Source organism: Halteromyces radiatus (assembly GCF_025201355.1).
Source record: "Halteromyces radiatus strain CBS 162.75 chromosome Unknown BX664scaffold_2, whole genome shotgun sequence".
In the NCBI taxonomy this organism is placed as follows: domain Eukaryota; kingdom Fungi; phylum Mucoromycota; class Mucoromycetes; order Mucorales; family Cunninghamellaceae; genus Halteromyces; species Halteromyces radiatus.
Window position 1 is genome coordinate 3939541 of NW_026251688.1, and position 23973 is coordinate 3963513.

Below are 23973 nucleotides of genomic sequence, written 5' to 3' on the forward strand. Positions count from 1 at the left end.
AAAAAAAGCGAGTCATTCGAAAAAGGGCTTGGTTTTGAACACATTTTTTTTTTTTTGCTTTTTTGCATTTCAATTTCCGATTACAGTATGAACACGATGTACTTTGGTCTTGCAAACCTTTTAAAAAGTCTTGTCGTGGTGTCACATTTACTCTCGATGGATCACGTAATATTACCCATATACAATCTTTACTTTCGTCCATTCATCCCCCTCTTTTTTTTTTTTTGTGTTTATTTTCTATCGTGGATAAATTGAAATGAGAACCTTATGTTATCAACTTCAAGGTGCATCATAAACGTCCAACCAAGAAGAAGTTTGGGATGCACAACTGGTAAAAATAAAAACTTTATCTTTGGCAATGATCGCATATTATACTGTTATATATATAAATAAATAAATATAAGTAAATGTATGTAATCATGTGTGTGCACATCAGCTTATCTTTTCAACTATCTTTTATTAGTGCTACGAAACATCCTTTTTCCTTTATTTTATGCACGGCATTCAATTCTGTGTTTTTAATATCCGCGGGTATATTTCCAAAAAAAGGTTCTTGTTACTTTTCCTTTCTCTATCTTTTTCTTTTTCCTTTTTTTTTTTTTTTTTTTTTTTTTTTCCCTGGTATTCCGCTTTTATCTCCAAACTCTTTTTTTTTTTTTTATTCTTATAACCCAACATATAGCCAAGAATGACCTTTAGTAAACATCACCATCCTTTGGATCCTCTTGACGAAAAGGAAATAACCCAAGCCGTGAGCATAGTACGAAAAGCACGCGACGATACTACCCAGTATCTGTTTAGTTCTGTATCATTGTATGAACCACCCAAAGAAAAGGTACTTTGTTATCTCTCCCAAAAGACAGAATTCATCGATCGTCAAGCCCAAGTTATACTGGTGGATCGACCAAGTGGCCAAATACATGACCTGGTGGTGTCGTTGACGGAAGAAACTGTGAAACGTTGGGAAAAGCCATCGGAAGGTCAACCTACTTTTCAAGCCATGGAAATGATTGAGGCCGAGAAAGTGATACTCAAGGATGCAAGAGTGATTGAAGAATGTGCCAAACTTGGGTTCAAGGATATGTCATTGATCTTTGTCGATACCTGGAATGTAGGGTTTCATCCTGAAAGCCACAAGAGACGATTGATGCAAGGTGTAATGTATGCAAGAACTTCTATGGATGATAATCAATATGCTCATCCTTTGGATATCTTTCCTATCTACGGTAATAATAAATCATCTTATCTCATTCTTATGGTACTCATCCATTCTCTTTTTTTTTTTTTTTTTTTTCTGTAGATGTCAATACACAACAAGTGATAGAAATCGGTTATGGAGTACCAAAAGGTAGTAAATATGAACGACCAACCATTCCTTTGACCAACAGACAGTATCTTCCTGAACAGCTGGGAAAAGAAAATCTTCGTCATGATCTCAAACCTATCGATATTACTCAACCTGAAGGTGTTAGTTTCAAGATTACCAATGACAGGGAAATAGCATGGCAAAAATGGAAATTATTGATTGGCTTTAATTTTCGAGAAGGATTGGTCTTACATGATGTGCGGTATCAAGACGGTGATAATGATCGTCCTTTGTTCTATCGAATCTCACTTTCGGAAATGGTGGTTCCATATGGTAATCCTTATCATCCGTACAACAAGAAATTTGCCTTTGATGCCGGCTTTTTTGGTATTGGTAATTGTACCAACTCATTGAAAGGATGCGACTGTTCTGGAACTATCTACTACCTTGATGCTACATTATGTGACGTACATGGTAAGCCTTATACGGTTCCCAATGCTATTTGTATTCATGAAGAAGATTACGGTATTTTGCAAAAACATACTGAATATCGATCTGGAAAGACTTATTCTATTCGAGCACGACGTTTGGTTATTTCTCAGGTTAAAAAAAAAAAGGATTTTCCCTCCATTATTTATTGACTTTTTTTTTTTTTTTTTTTTTTTTTTTATAGATCATCACAGCAGCCAATTACGACTATGGATTTTATTTTTACTTGTATCAAGATGGTAGTATTCAGTATGAAGTCAAGGCAACAGGAGAATTGAACACGTGTGTATTGGCGGAAGATGAAGACCCTCGACCTTATGGAACAACGGTAGCACCTCAAATAGTGGGACAATATCATCAACATTTCTTTTGCATGCGGATTGATCCAATGATCGATGGAGAGCAAAACTCAGTAGCACAAGTAGACTTTATCCCATCTGAACATCCAACAGGACATCCAGACAATCCAGCCGGCAATGCGTTTTATCCAGTGACGACGATCTTCAAGAGCACAGATCAAGCCAAGACCGATGCAGATGCAACCAAAGGACGGACATGGAAGATCATCAATGAAAGCAAGATCCATCCATATACCAAGGAACCAATGGGATTCAAACTGGCTTCTTACAATACCCCTCCTTTGCTACCAAAACCTGATTCCGTGGTTGCTCGTTGTGCTGCCTTTGCTACCAAGACATTATGGGTCACTCCGTACAAGGATCATCAGATCTATCCCGCTGGTTTTTATTGTAATCAAGATCGACTCTCTTTGGGCTTACCGGTGTGGACAAAAGAAAACTTACCTATTCAAAACAAGGATGTTGTACTCTATTTTACTTTTGGTTTGACTCATGCTGTACGTGTAGAAGATTTGTAAGTGACATCACAATAGATTTATTTATTATTTTGTATATGGACGGATAACCTTTTCTTTTTTTTTTTTTTTTCTCTTTTGGTTTAGTCCTATTATGCCAGTTGAAACTTGTGGTTTTGTATTAAAACCTGATGGATTCTTCCTTGCCAACCCTGCTCTTGATGTTCCTCCTTTAGTCAGCTCCAAGACTGTACGTATCAATATTACCACTATGGATGATCAACAACTTTGTTGTTGACAGCCGTCAACCGATGAGGATTTTAGTTTTCCATTCTTTTTACGTTATCGTTGTGTGTGGATATATATGCGACATTTTCACTCTTATTGTGTTATGATAATAAAAATGTTTTTTATTTGTTTGTTTGTATTCTGATTTGACTTTTTTTTGAAAATGATCGTCATCGTTACTTGAATAATAATAAAAAAAAAATATGATTCAGAAATATGGGTCCTAAGGTTTCAAAAAAAAAAGGGAATGTTCTATCTAACATGATTATTACATCGTTCCAGTCAGGTCCCCATTACAAGTGATTAATACCATAAAAGGCAAGTTTATCCGTCTTTGGTACTCACCATTCGCATGATACGTTGTGGTCATTTTTGAAGCTCAAGACTATTGGAAGGAGTGAAACGATTTAGAAAAACAATCACGAAGAAATAAGAGAATATAGAAAGAGTTGTTTTTTTGCAACAGATAGACCGAGAGTTGACAAAAAAAAAAAAAAAAAAAAAAGAAGAGGATATATATATTTAAAAAGAGTTTTATTTCAAGATAAGAAAAGCTATTTACTATAACCTAATTTCAATTTGGGGTATTGTCCTAAAGGTCCTTCTTCGACGTCGGCCAAGGAAGAATAATCCAAAGGCATAGAGGCACCTAACCAGACAGCTCTTGAAGTATGGTCAGTCAAGGGATATAATGTCAATGGATGAATCAAGATGGACAATCCTCCTCGATTTAATGTGAAGAATGAAAACGCTCTAGCAAAATGTTCAGTAGGGCACCATACTTCATAACTCCCTATCATAAAAAAAAAAAAAAAAACTATTGAGTATAGCACATTATTTTTTTTTTTTATTTATTACCTATGGGATGAGGTCCAATGGGTTGCAGATTGACTCGATAAAAAGGTACCACCTTGAAGAACCCTTCCTTGACCAAGGCCAATACACGATCCCGAAGTACCAAGGCTTGTTGCTTTTGTTCTTCATTTTGTTGAAAAAAGTATATGTGGAAATGCCATTCCTTGATTTCTTCTTCAATATCTTTACTGTTCTGGATGCTTACCGTGGGTTCAGACGGGGCAAAATAGGCTGTGTCAATAAGGGTTTGTTGATCACCAGTCATAGTAGTTGAAAGAAAAAAAAAAAGGGAAAAAAAAGGAAAAAGAGGGACAATATAAGAAAAGAAAAAAAGAAAAAAAAAAAAGAGGGACAATATAAGAAAATGAAACCAAAAAAAGTGAAACCAATGGAAAGACTGAGTTTAAATCACATAACGTCAATTTGATGATGGAAGATGTCTTTTTCTAAGAAATATATATAATATATTTATTATTACAATATATATAGACTATCAAATAAACAAAAGAATCATCAATCAACGACTAAGCGTTGACCAAACGGATATACCAGGTGAAGCTGTGGTAACAGGTGGATGACGATGATGATGAGACGAGTGAAGAGAGTGATGTTGAAGTGAGGTGGAAGGTAAGGGAGAAATACTAGAAGAAGATGATGATAATACTGAAGAAGAAGGATTATTAAGACTTTGTTGAATATCTACTGCTGCTGCTGCTGCTGCTGCCGTACTTGTCATAGTGGCCAAAGAAGGAAGTACAGAAGATGTCGAGCTAGAAGATGGATGGTGTAATGGTTGATGATGACCATGAAGTGCTGAGGAAGGAATAGAAGGTAATGATGGTGATGATGATGATGACGATGATGATGATGATACCGTCGTAGTGATTGGTGAACTGGTTGCTATTGTTGTCTGTGGATGTGCATTGGATAACAAAGACGGTGGTGATATGGAAGATGATGGAGATAATGACGGTGGAGGTAAAGAATTAGTCGGTGGTTCTTCTTTTAACTTCAATACAGAGGTGGAGGAGGTTGAAGCATGGGTGATAGTTTTTGCTGTTGATGTTGTTGTTGATGTATCATCTTTATTCAGTACAAAACCTTCACCTATAGGAGGAGGAGCCCTTTTGTTTGCTGAACCCATGATTTCCAAGTTGGCCAATTTCTTTTGTGCTGCTGCTGCTACACCTGCTGCTGTTCGTTGTTGCATCACTCCAAATTTTTGCCATACATAGTTGAGACATTGATCTGCACCTGGTAAGTCTTGTATCATCTTGGCAATCGTGGCATGAGTAAATCCATAGTAATCTGGGCCAGAAGCTAAAAATAAATTATTTAGTTCTATTTTTTTTTTTGTACTTCTTTTTCTTACCTGAATTGGAGTGTTCTCTATTTCTGATTTCATTTGCACGTTTCACAATGGCTGTCCAAACACCAGTGGCAGAATTGGCAATAATAGGTTGATCAGGACAATCATCTGCGATAACACGAAACTATAGCAAAAAAAAAAAAAAAAAAGTAAAAGATGAATGAATGATATCTGACCAAATATGTATATATGGATGTGTATATATGTGTTTGATATTACCCTTGGACCTTGTTCCCCATTTTCTTCCACAGTACATGTGTATACAGTATTTTGATCAGAGTTGACCATACTTAGATATGTTCTATAGGATCAAAAAAAAAAAAAAGAGAATGAATAACGATGGTTTTTTTTTTTCGTTCTGTCTCTCTCTTACCGGCTAACTTTGAATCCAGGTGGCCAGATGTATCGATCATTATGATAAGTAGTCAAAGGGATCACACGACCAAGTGAATGGACAGTTAGAATACCAACACGAGCAGGTAATCTATATTCACCGGAGGAAGGGTCTCGAGCCAGTGGTTGGACGCGTCGCATTTTGGGTTCTTGATTACCACGTCTCATACGTTTGGGTCGTGAAGATGGAACCATTGTACAACTTTTTCCTGAGTCTAATGCAGAATGATGATGACGACTTTGATTGGTATCATGTAGTATAGAAGATGATGATGATAAATTTGGAGTCGTACTGCTGCTGCTATTGCCTGTAGAAGAGGAATGTGATGATATGACTGATGAGGTGGATGATTGTCTTGAGTCGTAATCATTACAATTATTGAATGGCGTCATTCCGTTAGAAGACATATGATTTGATAAAGTATGAGGTGCAGTATGTTTCAATATAGTAGATGGTAACTTTGGTAAAGTAGAATCTTTTCGTAACGTAGAAGGCACAGGGGTATGAGGCGTATATATTTGATCTATAGGATGTATATCGGGAGATTTATTATTCTTGTTGTTCATAGATATCATTGTTGTAGTGTGATCATGTAATGTTTCTGATAAAGATGGAATATATCGTTGTTCTTGTTGTGTTTCATCCTCTGTTATAACATGTAGATCCTTTTTTGTTGATTCACGATTGTTATTGACATCAGTATCAATAATAGTAAGAGAAGAATAGTGATTTTCATTGAATTCATTATCGAGAATTGATTCATCATCTTCCTGACTAATATTCACACTATCATCGTATTGACATATCCTGTCTAGTAAGATCCTAAAATAATAATAATAATAATAATAATAAAATGATAAATATATATATTTTTTTATAATCTATATATATTGATCAACATTACGATTTTTCATGAGCCAGACGTCTTAATCGTTTCTTTGCATGATTAAGATCATTCGTAAGATTTTCATTTTTCTAATAAAAGAATATAAAATTATTCATTCATTTATTTCTATATATATATTTTTTAAAAAAGATTGATTCTTACTTCAGTCATTTCTTTCAATCGTTTTTTGACCAAATTGTATTTCTCTTCAGGAATAGTACCTTTTGAATCCATATGAGTAGGAGGAGAAGTAGGAGAAGTTTCTGTCATATTTGGATCAAACTAAGAAAGAAGAATAAAAATAAGCCATCAGTAAAATTTTATCCCTCCTTGTCTTTCATCCCCCCCTTTTTTTTTTTTCTTCTTCTTCTTCTTCATAAAATACACCTTTCTACTTCTTTCTTTCTCTCTCTTTTTTTTATTATTATTATTAATTGTTTTTACATACATTCAAATAATAAGGACCAATCGTTTGTACTTTAAATGTAGTATTGATAAAAGACCAAACTATAATATTGTATCCAAACTAAATAATAAATAAAATAAAATAGTTAAATTTTTCAATTTTCTGCAAGATTCCCAGTTTTTCTGAACGTCCACCTTTTTTTTTTTTTTTTTCTAATTCAGTTTCAGTGAAACAACAAACTTACTATATACAAAGATGAAAGATAAATTTAAAAAGGGATCCAAAGATGAAAGAGTAATAAGATTAATGAAGGAATAATGAATAGAAAAACAAAACAAAAAAACAAAAAATAAAAAAAATAAAAAGTGAAAAAGAGACAAGAGAAAAAAAAAAAAAAGTGAGAGAGAGAGAGAGAGAGAAAGAGAGGGGTGGAAAAAAATAAAAAAAGTCGCTAGCGTGGATCATTCTATGTCCGACGAATTATTTAGAGTGCTAAGATTATTTTTTTTTTCTCAACAGTAGTGCTAAATAATCACTATCCAATCATACTAATTTCCGCCAATGACATAACATATCAAAGAAGTCAAGTTGGGAAAACAAGCCTTGCATAAAAAGTTAAAGTTTTTTTTTTTGATTTACTTAAAAAAAAAAAGTCATACATTTGATTCTCCTTCAAGTAGTGTTTTTTTTTTTTTTAAGTGAATAATAATAATAAAAAAAGGAGCAAAGTTATTTTATTTTTTTATTCTACTTACCTTATTTGGTGTTTATTTTATTCTTTTTTTAATATAATCTTTTTTTTACAAAGGAATGATATTCTTCTATTTCATCAACGTTTTTGTGCAACTCGGAGAATCATGTATTGGCAATCAATTCACACTACTATTATACTACTACTTTACTTTTAGTATACTTTTTCTCAAGGTGTGTGTCCGCCCCCCCTTTCCTTCACTAATTTGGAGACTAAAAATGGTTACTTAGATTACCTAATTTGGATGGTTACATCATTCCCTTTTGTTCAGCATAAAAAATACCCTTCTTTTTTATGACGGAGAGTATTTTTTTTTTTTTTTTTTTTACCCGGGATTTTTATTGGTAAAAGTTGTTTGTCAATCATCTACAATTACGATACAGAAATTATATATCATGCATCATAAAACAAAAAAAAGTATTGTCTCCTTTTTTTTTTTTCTATAAAATAAAATAAAATAAAATAATAATAATAAAAAAGGCAGGGTGATTGGTCGATCCTTTTTTGTCTGGATCCTGCTTGCGGGGTTACGTTTTACCGATAATGTACCTTTAAATCTGACGATCTTTTTTTTCCCTAATGATTAAATGGTAATCATATAGATAAATTTCAAAGATAAGAATTTATATCATTCCCAATGAGTCCTATGGATAATATTTGATTGATGAATAATGATCATATATATATAAGAGTATAGTTTTTTTTTTTTTATTCAAGTACATACAAACTATCATCAGGGTAAAATACAATTAAAATTGAACTTATGGTACAATTCGTAGTGGAGGGATTGGTAAAGTAGATAATAAGTAAAAAAAAAATATATATATATTTGACTAATCAATAATTATACTAATAATAATAATAATAATAATAATATAATAAAAAGGTATATAAAAGTAATTATAGGTAATAAACAAAAAAACTAATAAGATTGACATGATTTGATCTTGATAAACCATTCATTGGTGAGAATGTCAGAAGTAAGTATCCGCTTATCACCTGATGGATCCAATAGTCGATAAATCAGTTTCTTTGAAGCAAAATCCAAACTTTCCAATACATCATAACCACCTTCTTTTGCCTTTTTCTTGATATTTTCCTTGGCCTTTAATACACTGATTTCCCTTTGGATTTGTAAAAGAGATAAATCTGATCCATTTTCTACTGTTGAATTTAATTGTTCTTGTTGTTGTAATTGTTGTCGACGTAAACTACGTTCCCTTCGAGCATTTTCCCTTTCTTCATCTACCAATTGTCTAAACTTGAGGTATCGGTCATATGCTTCATCTTCTCCTTGTTTTGCAATGTGCCACAAATGACTTCCTGTCCGCATTGCCAGATAAATAATCCCGCAGCTCCATACATCCACTTTCCGAGCGTCATATTCGTCTTGAATAAATTCTTCCGGTGCAATGTAAGGTTCAGAACCCACGAGATCTTTACTTTTATGAAGTATTGGTTTTCCTTGAGCATCTGGTTCTTCCCACACTACACTAAAACATTCTGCTGATCCAAAGTCACTAATCTTGAGACATCCAGTAGAGCTAAAAAGAAGATTTTCTAAATGAATTTCATATAAAAAAGAATAACTATAAGTATTTCCTTTTTTTTTTTTTAATCATTTATATTATTACCTGGTTTAAGATCTCGATGAGCAATTCCCATACTATGTATATAATTAACACCATGAATAAGTTGTTTGAAGAAACAATTGGCTTCTGCAATATCAAGACCACGATCGGAACATTCATATATGACATTAAAAAGATCACCACCATTGCAATATTCCATAACTTGACAATAAATAGAAGAAGTATCATTCAAAGGTAATAGATCCAAAGTTTCAATGACATTGATATGATGAAGTGTTGATGCAATACAGAATTCAGACGTGAGACGTTTGACATAACTTTTTGTTGATTCTGAACTTCGTTTCCGGAATTCCTACATAAAGATAATATGGTTACACTAATGAGTGATTTTTATTATTTTTTTATTATTACCTTGACTGCATATAAACGTTCTTCAGAACCTGGTACAGACATATCCTTTTTATGAGCTACCCGTACAACACCAAAAGCACCACGTCCAATGATTTCTTGACAAGAACCCCATTTTTGAGCAAAAGAATGTGTTGAAGGCATTCTTCGTAAAGTAGCATCAATGGCTGCTCGTTCATCTTTCAAAGCAGGAGGCAAATCATTAGCTGAAGTAGGTGTGGATTTCTTATCACCCCAATTGATCCGAAAACTCTTGTCACGATGTAATAGTCCTTCCATGAGTCCCGTAAACCGACTTGGTGCCGGAATTGTTAAATGGTGAATATGACTTCCATCTTGATTAATTTGAAATCGTTTTGATCCCGATGTTGTTGTTGTACTAATAGCAGGTCCACTTGGTGTAGTTGTAGAAGAAGGTAGACTATTGGAAGAATATTGTTCTTGTTGTTGTTGTTGTTGTTGTTGAGGTATTGAGCTGGGATGAACTGAGTTATTATTATTATTATTGTTGTTGTTGTTGTTGTTGCTTTGATTGATCGTTGTTGCTTTGTCAATAAGAGGTGGCTGATTATTGGTATTTGTCACCTTGGTATTACCTTTGTTATTTTGGTGAAATATGGATTGGAAGAATCCCATTCTTCAATTACTTTTAAAAAAAAAGTGAAATAGGAAAAAGAGAAAATGTAGAAAGAAGAGGAAAATAAAAAAAACTGAGAGAGAGAGAGAGAGGAAAAAAAATAAAAAAGACAGAGAGAGAAAAATAAAAAAGTAAGGAAATATTTTTTTTTTCAAAGTCCACTTTTAACTGAAGCCTTCACGGCCAAAATGAATAACCAGCCAATAAGAATGATACCGAATTTGAAAAAGTATAAAAAAAAAAGTTCATGTAAATGATACATCATAAAACATACCCGAGAAAAAAGATTTAAGAAAAAAAAATAAATAAAATAGGAAAAGTAGAAGAAACTTGTTAGATCACATGTTGTCTGGATTAGACTATACTGAAATTTAAAAGTATCAGAAAGATGGCATAAATCACGCAAAATGACTCTAACATCAATGATCAAAGAAGGTTTATTATACTAATACATATAATAATAATAATAATAATAATAAAAGATGATATACAATGACTATCCTAATCGAACTTTGTGCATTTCAGATTGTAATTGGTATATTGTCCTTTATAAAAGAATAATAATGAGTATCATTTGTTTAGATCATTATTTCATATTCTTACCTTAACAATTGACTGTTTTCAGTTTTATAATGATCCAATTGTTGTTGCATATCTTGATGATCTTTCATGATTTGACCCAATGTATTTGTTCCTTGTGAGAATTCAGCCTATATAACCAAAAAAAAAAAAATCAATTCTCTTCATTTATGAAAATCTTTTGTTATGTTTACCTGTAATGCTTGATGTTTATTTTCCACATAATCATATTGTGCTGTACTTTTTTCCAATGATTCCTTCAATCTTCTTGCATATTCTTCCAAAGAATGAACCTTTCCACGTTGTTTCGTCTGAAGTTGATCAATATCCTTTTGTCGAGCCGAAGTCACTGTTTTCAATCGATAGGATACATTATTCATTTCATCATCTTTGACATCTAATAAATGTTGGAAATGCCGATGCATTTTTTCTATTTCTTCTTGATGTTTGACTACCAATCCATGAATGATTTCCTATGAATCCATATTGAGTTTCCATATAAGTTAACAATATTGACCTTTTTTTTTTTTCCCTTCTTGAATACCTCATTCTTTTTCATCTCTTCCTTTTCTTGCATTTTTCGTTCTTCAATCACTGCGCAGTATTGATCTTCCAATTGTTTAATTTCCTTGTCCATTTCATTCAATTGCTTCTTATGCTGTTCCAACGATGATGATGATGATGATGATGAAGTTTCGTTGTGTAGGTTACTGATGGGTGAATTCGTTGTTGATTGCTGATGTAATTGCTTTTCAAGTTTATCTTTATATGCTACTTTTGTATCATATTCCATTTGTAAGGTGATCAACTTTTCTTCCAATTTTTCCAACTTTGTACGTTGTGATTGGATTCTTTCATTGATTTCTTTTTCCTTCGTTTGTCTCTGAATATTGAATGTTGAAACAGAGTCGGTATGTGCATCGTTTAATTTCTTGACTTGATTATTGTGTTCTTCTTCCTTAAGCTAAGACGGATACAATAAAAGTATAAGAAAAAAAAAAAAGAAGAATGAAGTTAATTCGTCTAAGCGTCATTTATTTTTATTTTATTTTTTTTTTTTTCAAATTCCATTTTGTCTTACCTTGATACGTTGAGTCCATGAAACGTTTTGTTGTACTAATGATTCAAGCTTGGTTTCAAATTCGGTCACGATTTGTTCATGTTCTTTTGATAAGCGATCTATTTCGAGTTCATGCGAAGAGATAAGATTCTTCACACTAGTTTCTTGATTTGCCAATAACGTTTCTCGGGACTGTTTTGCTTCAGCGTGCATCTGGGTACGAATGGGTTCATCAAGCAATGTTGTTCCAGAGAGGAGTTCTGCAGACTTGGTCGCATCTTGCAATCGTGCTTTCCATTCATTTTCTGATAAATCCAGTTGGGTTTGTTGATCCGTTTTAATCTTTTCATGTTCTTGCTTCAAATTACTAATCGATTCTTGTAATATTGCCACCTTTCCTTCTTGTTCCTTAACAAATTGCTGTATTTGTGTTTCATAATCTGCTATCAATGATTCCTGGAATTAAATCATCACAAAAAAAAAGGGTCAATCGTCAGCTTACATCCTTTTGCAAGTACACACTCATACACTCGCACACACGCACACACACACACACATATATATATAGAAATAGACGTACCTTGATTCCAGGAGGCAAATTGTCCAATCTTGATTCACTCTGCATTTCAATTTGTTGCAACTGAAGCTGATGATCTTTTTGTTGGGTGTCTATGGCTGCTTGATGGGACAAACCAAGGGATTCCATCTTTGCATTATGAGCTCTTTCCAGTTCTGCACCGATTTCCAATTCAGCTTCATCCAGATGGGATTGCATCTCCTGTAGTTCTTTGGCACTTGATTCCTTGAATGTATCCAGTTCTTTCTGAATCTGTTGTTGGTGTAAGAGCAATTCGTTTCGTTTTTCCGCAAGTAGGTCGATTTCCGTATTTATGGATTTAATACGCAAGTCATACTCGTTTTGTAGTTCAGTTCGTTTTGTCTGATGCTGATTTATCAAAGGTTGCCGCTGTGTAGTAATTGTATCCTGTATCATGAACAAAAAGAATGGTATTCAAAAAGAAAATAATCTTATATGATAAGTATAGTTCCTAATTTTTTTAACCTTTCTTTTTTTTTTATATTTCTATTACCTCTGTTACTACCAAAAGTTGTTTGATTTGATCATCATGTGTTTGTTGTAAAAGGCTAATCTCTTCAGCATTTTCTTTCTTGATTGTCGAAAAATGTACTTCAAATTCCTTGGTGAGCTTTTCCAATGCCCGATCCTTTTGCAAGATATGATCCCGTTTCATTTCGTTAAGCCTTGATTCATGAAGTCTATTCATATTGGAGATTGCTTTCGAATGAGTCTCTTTCAAAGAAGCCTATTATAAAATGAAGAATCGTCGTTAAGATCATTGATTCTTTTTTTTTTTTTTTTTTTTTTTTTTTAGATTGTTATACCTGTACTTGAGCCCGAATAGATTCAATATTGTCGCTTGGTGACTTGACAGTATCTTTCAAAACCTGTCCTTCAGAAGGTATTGACGTTGATTTCAATTGACTATCCGCTCTCACTTTTTCAACTGCTTCCTCCATTGCCTTGAGTGCTAAGTGATGTTGTGCTTGAAGGTCTTCCATAGCTTGTCGATGTCCAGCAGCAAGTTCTTCCATCTTGATTTCAAAATCAGCACGGATTTCACGTTCTACTGCTGCACGAGTAGCTGCTGCTGTTGTTGATTGCATTTCATGGAGCTTGTTGTTATGATTGTTCACTAGAGTTTGATATTCTTGACTGAAGGTGCTTTCAAGAGTTTCAATATGGTCCTGGTTTCTCTTACGCAGATCGTTTTGATGACCGTCCAATGCCGTTTGATATTGTGTAGATTGAGACTTCAGTTTTTCAGTATATTCACTTTCCAATTGTGTCTGATTGCACATCCAATTATTATTATTATTATTTTTTTTTTTAAAAAAAAAGAGAGAGAGAAAAGAAGGATTAGCCGGAAACGTCTATTGATATCAGTACTCTTTTTTAAACCTTACAATAATGGATGCTGTTTCATCCAGGCGTTCTTGATCCATACGTTCTTTTGCAGAGTCATGTTCCTGAGAAGTCTTTGATTTCAATGCTTCAAATTCGTGCAAAGCGTCATTCAACTTGAGTTGTAATTGATCCAGTTGGTCTCGGTGCTGCTGGCGAATGGCCTGTAACTGTACTTCGTTTTCTTTTTCCAATTCGGTCTAAAGATTTAAATTCAGTACCAACGTTTTATCCATCACTTTCAATGCCATTATAAAATTTGTTACCTGAATATCCAGTTTCATTTGTTCATGCTTGTCAATCTTAGCCGTCGATGTTTTAATTTGAGCAATTTCTGCTTGATGTTGTGTCTTCAGTGACTGGATACGCTGAGCATGTTCATCATCAAGTTGTGACATTTGATTCTAAATGAAGTGGAAGATCATCGAAAACCTCTGATTAGTTCTTTGATAACAGCTTGGTCTTTTTTTTTTTTTTTTTTTTTTTTTTTTACCCCCACTTACTTTGATTTCCAATGAGATCTGATCCAGCATACTTTGATGACTAGTGAGTGCCGTTGTTCGTTGGTTTTCAGCGTCCAATTTGAAGTTTTCCAAGTCCTCATTCAATTTTTGATCTAGATGCAATAGATTTTCTTCCAATTTCTAAATAAAATGAAGATATGATTGGACACAGAATTTTATCATTTGATTTTTTTTCTTTTTACCTGAATAGTTTGTTCCAATCCAACCATTTCTTTTCTTTTGGTATCCACATTTGCTAATACGGTAGGATCATTCCTTGTTTCCTCCAATTCTTTGTCCCATTGTAAAGAAAGTGCTGTCACTTTTTCAGTAAGTTTTTGTTGCAATTGGTTTGATAAACTTGTCATTCGAGTTTGATGTGATTTATGCATGTTCTAATCATCGAATATATAAAATGTAATGATAAAAGTTTTGTTATCCAGATCATCCAAACTACTGATTGTCTTTTTTTTTTTTTTTTTTTTTTTTTTTTTTTTTTTTTTTTTTTACCTGAACTTCTTCCCGTAAAGCGCCAGAAGATTGTTGTAACGCCAGCCATTCCTTATCTTTTTCCAAAAGAATAGCTGTCAACTGATCATGATCATTCTGTAGTTCTTCCCGTAAAGATTCCATTGCTTCTCTGCCGGTTATTTCGCATTCTTCTACAAGTTGAGCTAAATTGCGTTGTTCTTCCATTTGTGCCGATAGTTCATCCAATTTCTCCACTACTTCATCACGCGTTATTTCCTTTTTCTTGAGATGTTCTGTCATTTCCAGTATAGCTTCCAATAGTTGTTCTTCTTGTTGACTTTGTGCTTCATCCAATGCCTTGTGTAGATCATCCATTTCTTGCTGTTTATGTAAAATTGTTTCTTCGTCTTTGATGATCTGTTGTTCCATCTCTTTGAGCTAAAAAAAAAAAAAAAAAGAATGATAATTAATTTTTTTCCAAAATTGGATTCATCTTGTGTTTTTTTTTTTTTTTTTTTTTTTTTTTCTATTTCATGATTACCTGATCTTTAAACAAGTTGATTTTATTTTCTATTTCAGATTGAGAATCATTATCTTCATCAACATTATCATTGCTGGAGGCTTTTATGTTTGCAGAGGTAGAGGATAACGTTGATTTTCCAGAAAGTGATGATCTAGTAGAGCTGGTAGAGGTTGTTGAGCCTGTAGAAGAAGGTGAACCCATTCGCCTACTCATGGTTGGAGTAGGTGTAATAGGACTTTTGGAACCAGTAGTAGTAGACATGGTGTTTGTTAAAGTTGATTGTCTTCTAATAGATGTTGAAGGTTGGACAGCGGGTGAAGTACGGGTAGAAGTAGTTGCTCGACGACTGACAGATGGTTTTGGTGTTTCACCGTTATTGCGTGGCGATGATGTAGCAGTTACTGTAGAGCGTCTACTGAGAGTAGTTGAAGCGCTTGGTGTAGTAGTAGAACGTGTACTTGGGGTTACTGTAGACATACGTTTACTTGCAGATGGAATAGGCTTGACGGAGGCATCCTGAGTCTTCAAACCCCGTCGAATACCGTTGGTAGTTGATGGTGAAGGAGATGGAGGAGACTTTGGTGTAGTTGTTCGAGTTGCTGGAGTAACAGTACGACGAGCAGTACTAGGGGTTGGTTTTAAGTTAGTACGAGTAGAAGTGGAAGTAGAAGATTTGGTGGTGGATGATTTTACAGTAGACAAACGTCGTGTAGCAGTAGTAGAAGAGGCTTCCATTTTTGGAACACGAGCAAGTTTTGTTATAGTTTCTTCTTCTACCATGTCATTAAATATAATAATAATGATAAATAAGAAAAGAGAGGAAGAGAAAGAAAGAAAGAAAGAAAAAATTTGTATGTTTTTTTTTTAAAAAAAAGTATTTTTGTTACACAAGGCAATGTAGTTCAAAAGAGAGAGAAAAAAAAAATAAGAGTCAAAAAGATGATAAAAGTAACATAAAAGTTGATTTTATTATGAAATATACTAATAATCACGATCTATGACGAATATATGCAATACAACCTAAAGAGACAATCGTAGTAATAGCTAAACTAGTTGATATATTATGTAAAGACCATCTATTCTTCTTGTTATTATCATCAATGGATATCAATTCATTAGCATCAGATAATGCTTGAATTTCATCAAATAAAGCAATATTCAATTCAAAACATCGGACAGCTTCTGCTACCACCATGTCTATAATAAATAAATAAATGAATAAATAAATAAACTTATACATTATCAATGATCTTTTCTTACCTTTTGTTCTTGCAGTCACAGGTGCTTCATCCAATTGTTGACGATACATATTCTTGAATTCATTTTGATTTCCAATATTGTTAAAATAATAAAAAGAAACACCTAATCGAGAATCCCATGAACTATCTTGTTTTTCCAAATGTAAGATATACTTTTTGAGTCTTTTGGCTAATATTTGTCCACCTTTTTAATAAAAAATAAAATAAAATAAAACATAGAAATAATCAATCATCAAATATAATAATACATGAATAGTTCAATTTTTTTTTTTTTTTTTTTACCTGATAAATCACCTAAATAACGAGCATAACTATGAGATACCATTAATGCAGGATTCACTTTACACGCTTCTTCCATGGCTTGAATATATCGTTTCACAGCTGGTGTCATAGTATCAGGATGAGTTACTTGAGCCAGTCGTTCACGTCCATAAAAATATGTCAAATCTTCTAATAGTGCTTGTTCACGGTTAAGTTCATCAGGGAAATAGATCATTTCTATGGCTGGATCTTGTTGATGTTTCTCTAATAATTCTTCCATAGACCTAATATATATATATATATATAAAGAAGATGAATAAATATTGTTCAAAAGAAATGTTTAATACTTACTTGTATATAAAATACAATGAACGTAGGTATTGACCATATTCACCTTTAGTAATGTCACCTTTCAAAAAACGTCTATGAAAAAGAAAAAAGAAGAAAAATTAGAGAAAATGAAATTTTATTATAGGTACCTCGGAGATTCAACATTTTTTTTTTTTTTTTTTTACCGAGTGAACACACTGTTTTCTGCAGCACTATGAACTACTTTTGTGCCTTGTCGCATCGCCATAGCCAATTGAGGATCATCTAGAATATCTTGATTTAATTGAGCTTTATTAATTTTGATGGGATATGCTTCAGGAAGAAATCTATCCAATACTTTCCCTATAAATAGATACAAGTCAGTGAACAAAAAAAAACGTTGAAATAAAAAAAAAAAAAAAAAAAGCCAGGGGTTACCATTCAAAGAGAGATTCCGCGGCGTTTGAACAGATAATAAGTCTTCGATATCATCTTTAGCCTTATTGTCTATTGGACATCCACCTAAATCATTAAAAAAAAAAGGAAAGTGATTGGTGATGATGTACATGTATATCAGGAGAAGTTGCATAGTTACCACTTTGATATGTTGTACTATAGAAAAAGAAAAGGAAAATGAATGATGAGTTCAGATCTAATGCCCCGTAATCCTCCGGTAACAATTGATTTTTTATTCTTTACCATTTGGCCATTTGTTCACCTAAACCACCAGAGGATGATGATGAACTATTCATAGAAGATGGTGGACTAGAACCAAATGGACATCCACCTTCACTTTCATCAATAGGTTTGGAAAAAGGACATGCGCTCATTATGTATATTAATCAATAAAAAAAAAGAAAAAAGAAAGAAAAGAAAAAGGAGAAAAAGAAAAAAAGACATGGCGATAATTATTATCAGATCTTTTGCTGTTATACGTGACTACAAAAAAATCAGATAAAAAAAAAACTTTATTTCTGAGACTCAACTCTAAGTTTAACCGATAGCCAATCAAATCTATTCTTTTATTGATACTAAACCTTTCATCATATCAAAACTATTTCCATCAGGTTGTAATTCATAACGTTTTCCATTATCTAAGTCTAAAGCCACTAATAATCCATAATCACTTGTAATGCCATTGATCTTTGCCACTGCATTATTATGTGTCTTCAATGTCACAAGTTGATCACTAAAAAAAAAAAAAAAAAAGAGGTTCAGTATTGGTATTATTCTATTTCTTTTTCTTTTTACCTGTGTAACCAATAATGATAATACCGCTGCAAGAACCAAGATCCAATTCCATGTTCACAAAATTGCATATATAAGGATTCAAATGAGACTATGATGCCTGCCAATACATCCTCAGACGATAGTAAAGGTAGAGTTCGATCATATGCTTGGATAATTTCGTTGATGGATGTTGTTGGATATTTGTTCGAAACGTTGAGACCACAACCAATAATAACAGTGAATTCATTTTCCATATAATGTGAATTGACCAGCAATCCACCCACTTTTTTCAAACCGTTATTGTCCCCAGTTCTGCCATAAATATCGTTAGGCCACTTCAAAAAAACTGGTAATTGTTCGTATCCAGATCTTTTTCGAATGCTTTCCACCACTGCCAAAGAGATCAAATATTGTAAGAAAACCACTGGTGCATTCATATAACTTGTCGAATGTCGAATCATCATGCTAAATTGAAGTCCACCATTCTGAGAAACCCAAGAATTCCGTCCTCTTCCTAAAAAAACAAACGCATGTTTATTATCATTGATATGTTTTCATCATTCATCTCTTTAATTTTACCTCGTCCAGCGATTTGATTAGCAGCCAAGCAGACAGATCCAGTGGGTAAAGTTTTTGTAAAATCGAAATTGCTATTCATAAAAAACAAAAAACGCTTAATGAATCTCTTGTATTCTCTCTCTCTCTCTCTCTTTTTTTTTTTTTTTTTTTTTTTTTAATGAACTTACTTATCCAATAATGTCTGTGTACTCTCCGCAACTTGAGCATATAATATGGTATTCCCAAAAAAGTGAACAGAATTGTTTTGATGCTGATGATAGTGATTTCGCCATTGATTCAACAAATCAAAGTAGAGTGCCAGATTGAAAGAAGGTGTCAGATGGATTGGCGGTATGATTCGGTATTGGGTTGTTCCATTCCCAGAGGGTTCGGTCAGATATAATAATTTGATGATGGGTGGTTTTGCCTGCTGTTTTCGAGTCAATGAGATCAAATCTAGTGCTGTATTTTTATTATCATTGTCATTGGTGTCTAAAGCTGATAGATAAAACGCATCGTGTGTACATTCCAATATCTTGGATACCGGACTTGCTGCTTCCATCCATTTTTCTATGAGTGTTGTAAATGTTGACGGCATCGTTGTTGAGGTAGTTGCTGATTCATGCATTGCCAAATAGAAAGGAGTCGGTTCAAGGATTTGATTTTCCATTAACACTTGTTGTCCATGACCAAGAGGTACCACCTGCAATCCCATACGAGCAAATACCGCACGAAGAAACAATTTACGGTCTACTTTTGATTGAATTAAGTCTTTGATAATCGCCTTGAGAGCATCAGTAGCATCAGGATTTTCCAAATCACTAGGCACAGCGTCGTATTCCGGATGAATTGCGATCAATAAAGCATGACCTTGACCAATATGACACTGTACCACAGCTGCAGGATGGGTTTCATCAGTACAAATACCAGGATATTCGAATCGAGCGAGGACTTCTACCTTGACACCACTATTATTATTGTCTTTAGCATATCTATCTGCTTGAACAAAGTAGCCACCACCATTGTAGTACATGTGAATAGATGAGTTGAGGAAAGCATGTGCATTGTTACCAAGGGATTGTTCATAAAAGGGGGATAAAAGAGATTGATTTAGTAAAATGGGTATAGATCGAGCACCAAGTTCACTATTGTAGACGAATCCAGGATAAGTTGTACCACGAGAAACACCAGGATAGAACTTGAGTTCACGAGAACCACAGACAGACATGATAGGATCATTTTTTTCAAATTCTATAAAGGAAGATCCATAATAAGCACCAGCACAAATACCAAGATAACGACCACCATTTTCCACATATTGTCGAATCCGTTGATTAGGTTCACCTTGTAAATCTTGACAGTAAGGAAGATCTCGACCACCAGGAATCACTAACATGGCACAATGAGTTTCCCAAGGTTCAGATCGTAACACAGTTGCATCTACATGTATAATATCATAGGCATGTCCAAGGAGTGCTTTCAATGATTGATAGGTTTGACGTACAGAATTGGGAGCAGTACCTCTATCTCGATAAAGTAAAATGTTCATAACTGTTTTGTTGGTATAAGATTGATGTTGCTGTGTTGACTTTGTGGATAAAAATCTTGATTTTGAACCTAATACTAAGGATAAAAACCTTTGTTTAGGTAAGATTCTTTTCCAACGTACTGTTAAAAAGTGAATCAATTCGAAATAAAACTGTTATTTTTTTTTTTTTTTAAAAAAAAAAGGAGAAGACAGGAACAAACTTTGATTTTTTTTTCCCCACGGTTCTCTCGTCAATTTTTCCAAGGAACTCCGCAGTGTTCAGAACAAAAAAAGAAGTAAGTTTTATTATCAAAATACATTAGGATAAAAAAAAAAAAAGGGAGAGGGGAGGAATTGAATTGGAAAGGGTGGGTATGGGATAATAATAACAATAATAATAATAATAATAAATATAATCACTAAACTATTTCTACATATAATGAGATCTTGGTTTTTCATGTCTATCAGCTTGTCGTTTTACCAAATAGTTCAGTTTATCCATCACTTCTTCTAATTTAGCTTTTCTTTCCATTAGGGCCAAATGTTTTTGTATAGGTGGATTTTCCTTTGCAAATTGTTGGATTTGTTTTCTATTCATTTGATAAACCAATCGATCATCTACTTCACGAGGGAATTGGAAGAAGAATTCATTCAATAGTTCCACTTGAATAAACATAACAGCCTATAAATTAATAAAAAATCATGAGTTCATAATATCAATCATTAATAAAATTTAGACTTACAGTATACGTGAGTTTTTCAGCAATAATGTTCAAAAATGCTTCAGGACAGTATTGTTTATTATCAGATGATTTGCATTGACGACTCTTGAGTGCTGCAATACGATACTTGAGGATCATGGCACGATCACGTAAAAAGAGGGCTTCCTTTGCTTTTTCCACAAGTCGAGGATTGTAAACTGGTTTGACATCATCATCTTCGTTGACTACTACTAGTTCTTCTAGAGATCCATTTCCTTCTTCAGCTAATTTTTGTATACGGTCCAAACGACGATTATCTTCTCGATCAGAATCCAATACATGACGGATGGCTGCTTTGAGTTTTGATTTGCCAACTGTATTCTTGATGGTATTTGACAGTTGTTCACACATTTCCAATTCTTTTTCCAAAAGTACAACTGAACGTTTCACACCTTCTGTCCATTCAGCATCAGTGATTTCAACCTAAGAAAAGGAAATCAGTTCAATAAATGTGATGAAACAATTTTTTTTTTTTTTTTTTTTTTTTTTTTTTTTTACTTACTTCATATTTGTATGGTTTGATAGTATTTTCTACTTGATCACTTGTTGTTAAAAACTTGGTTCGTAAGATTTCACTTGTAAAGTTCAAAATTTGTTTCCTTGTTTCTGGATGGTAAGTAAATTGTTCTGCATTGGCCAAACGTTCCATATTGCTCATCAAGACATCCACAACCAGTTGAGTGGTTGATCGACCAACACCACTTTTTGTCAAAGCCGCTGCTGCCAAATCAATCTTATATAACCAGTAGATGTCATCAGGGGAAGCTTTGTTCAAATCTGCAATCTTGCCATCAGACCAATATTGTTCTGCACAAATATCTAGTACCCGTTGTTCCAACATGGTTCGCACTTCGTGTCTTACTTGAGGTTTCCCAAAATTGTTTGCAAAATCCTTAAAGTTATGCTTTAAAGTATCCATTGTTTCAGCCACATAAGATTCAGCTGTCACTCTACGATCGTTGTATTGTACCTTGAATTGATATCGAGTTTCTTCCAATTCTCGTTGTACGGCATCAACAATGCTGTAAAGGCTACGTCCCATACTTTGTTCCAAAACATTCATCAATTTGTGGCGAAGTGTTCCAGTACCGACCTGAATATCCCGTTGATTGTATACGTGATGATGATGGAAAAATGATTCTTCATTCTTGATTAATGCATTTGTCATGTTGGCGCCATCTTGTCGATTGTCAGGCGACTTGCAGACCACACCAATATAACCAAGATGCAAAGGATAATCGCCATTTCGTAAAAGAGCAGTGCCCACTTCAGGAGGTACCAAATCCATTTTTGTAATCACACCAATTGTTCGTAAACCAAGAGGATCATATTTACGACTTGCACGTAAAGCTGGAGAGTTGGCCAAATCTACATTCGCTGCGCAAACTGCTAATATAATGTTAGGTTCCCGGATATATTTTTCGCATAATTCTTGAATCTTCGTCTTGAGCATTTCAGGTTGATTTCGATTTGAGATTTGAATATAACCAGGAAGATCAATAAGAGTCAGATCAGGTACATTGGGAGAGTAGATTCGAAGTTCAATAGGTTCATCAGATACACATTCCGCTTCAGTAACAGCTAAATTCATGTCGACTAAAGTTTTTTGAACTTTGCCAAAATCATGCATCTTGCCTAATCCTAGTTGGGGGAATTCACCATATTCTTCATCATTACCAGGGGTGTGAACCAGGGTCAATTCAATAGGTCGTCTAGTCACCATATTTGTTCCTCTATATCATGAATAAAATAAAATAAAACCAAGTTTAACAATTAGTTTTTTTTTTTTTTGGAATTATATTTGATTGACTTACTTGGGTAAAAATTCATGACCAACAATTGCTTCTAGAACCGAACTTTTGCCAGAGCTTTGAGATCCAATCACCACGATGCTAGGAAGTTTCAGAGTTTCATTGTGATCAATAGATAAAAGGATGCTTCGTATTTCAATAAGTTTCTTCGTCAACATCATCAGTTGTTCATCATTTGCAGAGATGGAGTGTCCTTCTGATCTTTTTCTTCGTTTGGATCGATCATCTTCTTCATCAGTAGTCAAAGTAGCTGCCATTGCTGCTGCCGCCATTGCTGCTGCCGTATTATCACTACCATTATTATTATTGTTGTTATTGTCTTGACCACCATTTTCTTCCTTGTTTGTTGATGTTGAAGATAAGGTATGATTTGTTGAATGTTGTTCTCCACCTTTTCCACTAACAGTAGCTAAAAAGTCTTTAATTGCATTTGGTACACGTAAATGGAATTCTGGTATAGATATGTCTAACCCATCAGCTTGTTCTTGCACCATATGGAGTAGTTTTTGCGCCTCAGACACCCCTTCAAAGAACATGGCAGTTCCCTTATCGGTCCATTCTAAATCCATGAAAAACAAAAACAAAAATAAAATAAAAAGGTTAAAAGATGTATTCCAATAACAACGGAATGAAAAAAAAAGAAAAAAAAAAGTTTCGGTCGATTGATTATTTTGATACCTGTAAGTTTGTTGTTGGCAACAGTAACACCTGCTACTGTCGTCCCAGCGATAAATGCAGGAAAGCGGAAGGCAGTGAAAGTCAGACGAGGAATAGTTGAGAAACCAATAGATCGAATTTGATTATTCAATAATAAGGCAGAAGATGTTGCATGTGAAAAAGACCGAACTCGAGATGAAGAATGTAACAAGGAAGGTATACGAGTTGTTACTATTAACTGTTGTTGTTGCTGTTGTTGTTGTTGCAGTTGAGTAAGGTGATAT

General features: G+C 33.8%; 8 protein-coding genes across 8 annotated transcripts; 1 reads left to right on the forward strand and 7 right to left on the reverse strand.

Annotated features, from left to right (window-relative positions):
* Window positions 1–606: 606 nt before the first annotated feature.
* On the forward strand, window positions 607–3036 carry BX664DRAFT_326861 (copper amine oxidase). Its single transcript, XM_051544312.1, has 4 exons — window positions 607–1226; window positions 1301–1908; window positions 1980–2668; window positions 2757–3036. The coding sequence occupies exons 1-4, from the start codon at window positions 689–691 to the stop codon at window positions 2905–2907; spliced, it is 1986 nt and encodes a 661-aa protein (XP_051403863.1). The 5' UTR covers window positions 607–688; the 3' UTR covers window positions 2908–3036.
* Window positions 3037–3415: 379 nt separating this feature from the next.
* On the reverse strand, window positions 3416–4052 carry BX664DRAFT_356854 (DOPA-like domain-containing protein). Its single transcript, XM_051547916.1, has 2 exons — window positions 3756–4052; window positions 3416–3690 (listed from the first exon to the last, which is right to left on the reverse strand). The coding sequence occupies exons 1-2, from the start codon at window positions 4015–4017 to the stop codon at window positions 3452–3454; spliced, it is 501 nt and encodes a 166-aa protein (XP_051403864.1). The 5' UTR covers window positions 4018–4052; the 3' UTR covers window positions 3416–3451.
* A 217-nt stretch (window positions 4053–4269) lies between these two features.
* BX664DRAFT_347596 (F/Y rich C-terminus-domain-containing protein) lies at window positions 4270–6671 on the reverse strand (the record flags this gene model as incomplete). Its single annotated transcript, XM_051547550.1, has 6 exons — window positions 4270–5072; window positions 5125–5245; window positions 5341–5422; window positions 5495–6337; window positions 6420–6490; window positions 6564–6671. The coding sequence occupies 6 exons, from the start codon at window positions 6669–6671 to the stop codon at window positions 4270–4272; spliced, it is 2028 nt and encodes a 675-aa protein (XP_051403865.1).
* A 1809-nt stretch (window positions 6672–8480) lies between these two features.
* On the reverse strand, window positions 8481–9837 carry BX664DRAFT_256938 (kinase-like domain-containing protein; the record flags this gene model as incomplete). The annotated part of the gene is made up of 3 exons (XM_051540481.1): window positions 8481–9118; window positions 9193–9502; window positions 9562–9837. 3 exons carry the CDS (start codon window positions 9835–9837, stop codon window positions 8481–8483), a joined length of 1224 nt encoding a protein of 407 aa, XP_051403866.1.
* A 777-nt stretch (window positions 9838–10614) lies between these two features.
* On the reverse strand, window positions 10615–16133 carry BX664DRAFT_83697 (uncharacterized protein). Its single transcript, XM_051549761.1, has 14 exons — window positions 15334–16133; window positions 14832–15230; window positions 14525–14716; window positions 14322–14462; window positions 14085–14222; window positions 13821–14018; window positions 13239–13703; window positions 12926–13159; window positions 12415–12819; window positions 11856–12290; window positions 11319–11738; window positions 10969–11247; window positions 10799–10905; window positions 10615–10740 (listed from the first exon to the last, which is right to left on the reverse strand). The coding sequence occupies exons 1-14, from the start codon at window positions 16093–16095 to the stop codon at window positions 10692–10694; spliced, it is 4224 nt and encodes a 1407-aa protein (XP_051403867.1). The 5' UTR covers window positions 16096–16133; the 3' UTR covers window positions 10615–10691.
* Window positions 16134–16297: 164 nt separating this feature from the next.
* BX664DRAFT_276467 (heme oxygenase-domain-containing protein) lies at window positions 16298–18020 on the reverse strand. Its single transcript, XM_051541328.1, has 8 exons — window positions 17844–18020; window positions 17740–17756; window positions 17583–17666; window positions 17351–17507; window positions 17187–17258; window positions 16857–17119; window positions 16576–16758; window positions 16298–16512 (listed from the first exon to the last, which is right to left on the reverse strand). The coding sequence occupies exons 1-8, from the start codon at window positions 17972–17974 to the stop codon at window positions 16304–16306; spliced, it is 1116 nt and encodes a 371-aa protein (XP_051403868.1). The 5' UTR covers window positions 17975–18020; the 3' UTR covers window positions 16298–16303.
* An 85-nt stretch (window positions 18021–18105) lies between these two features.
* BX664DRAFT_293267 (biotin-protein ligase) lies at window positions 18106–20632 on the reverse strand. Its single transcript, XM_051542035.1, has 4 exons — window positions 19121–20632; window positions 18954–19024; window positions 18396–18888; window positions 18106–18333 (listed from the first exon to the last, which is right to left on the reverse strand). The coding sequence occupies exons 1-4, from the start codon at window positions 20479–20481 to the stop codon at window positions 18159–18161; spliced, it is 2100 nt and encodes a 699-aa protein (XP_051403869.1). The 5' UTR covers window positions 20482–20632; the 3' UTR covers window positions 18106–18158.
* Window positions 20633–20890: 258 nt separating this feature from the next.
* BX664DRAFT_257065 (P-loop containing nucleoside triphosphate hydrolase protein) lies at window positions 20891–23526 on the reverse strand (the record flags this gene model as incomplete). Its single annotated transcript, XM_051540490.1, has 4 exons — window positions 20891–21142; window positions 21204–21644; window positions 21724–22954; window positions 23036–23526. 4 exons carry the CDS (start codon window positions 23524–23526, stop codon window positions 20891–20893), a joined length of 2415 nt encoding a protein of 804 aa, XP_051403870.1.
* Between the last annotated feature and the right edge of the window lie 447 nt (window positions 23527–23973).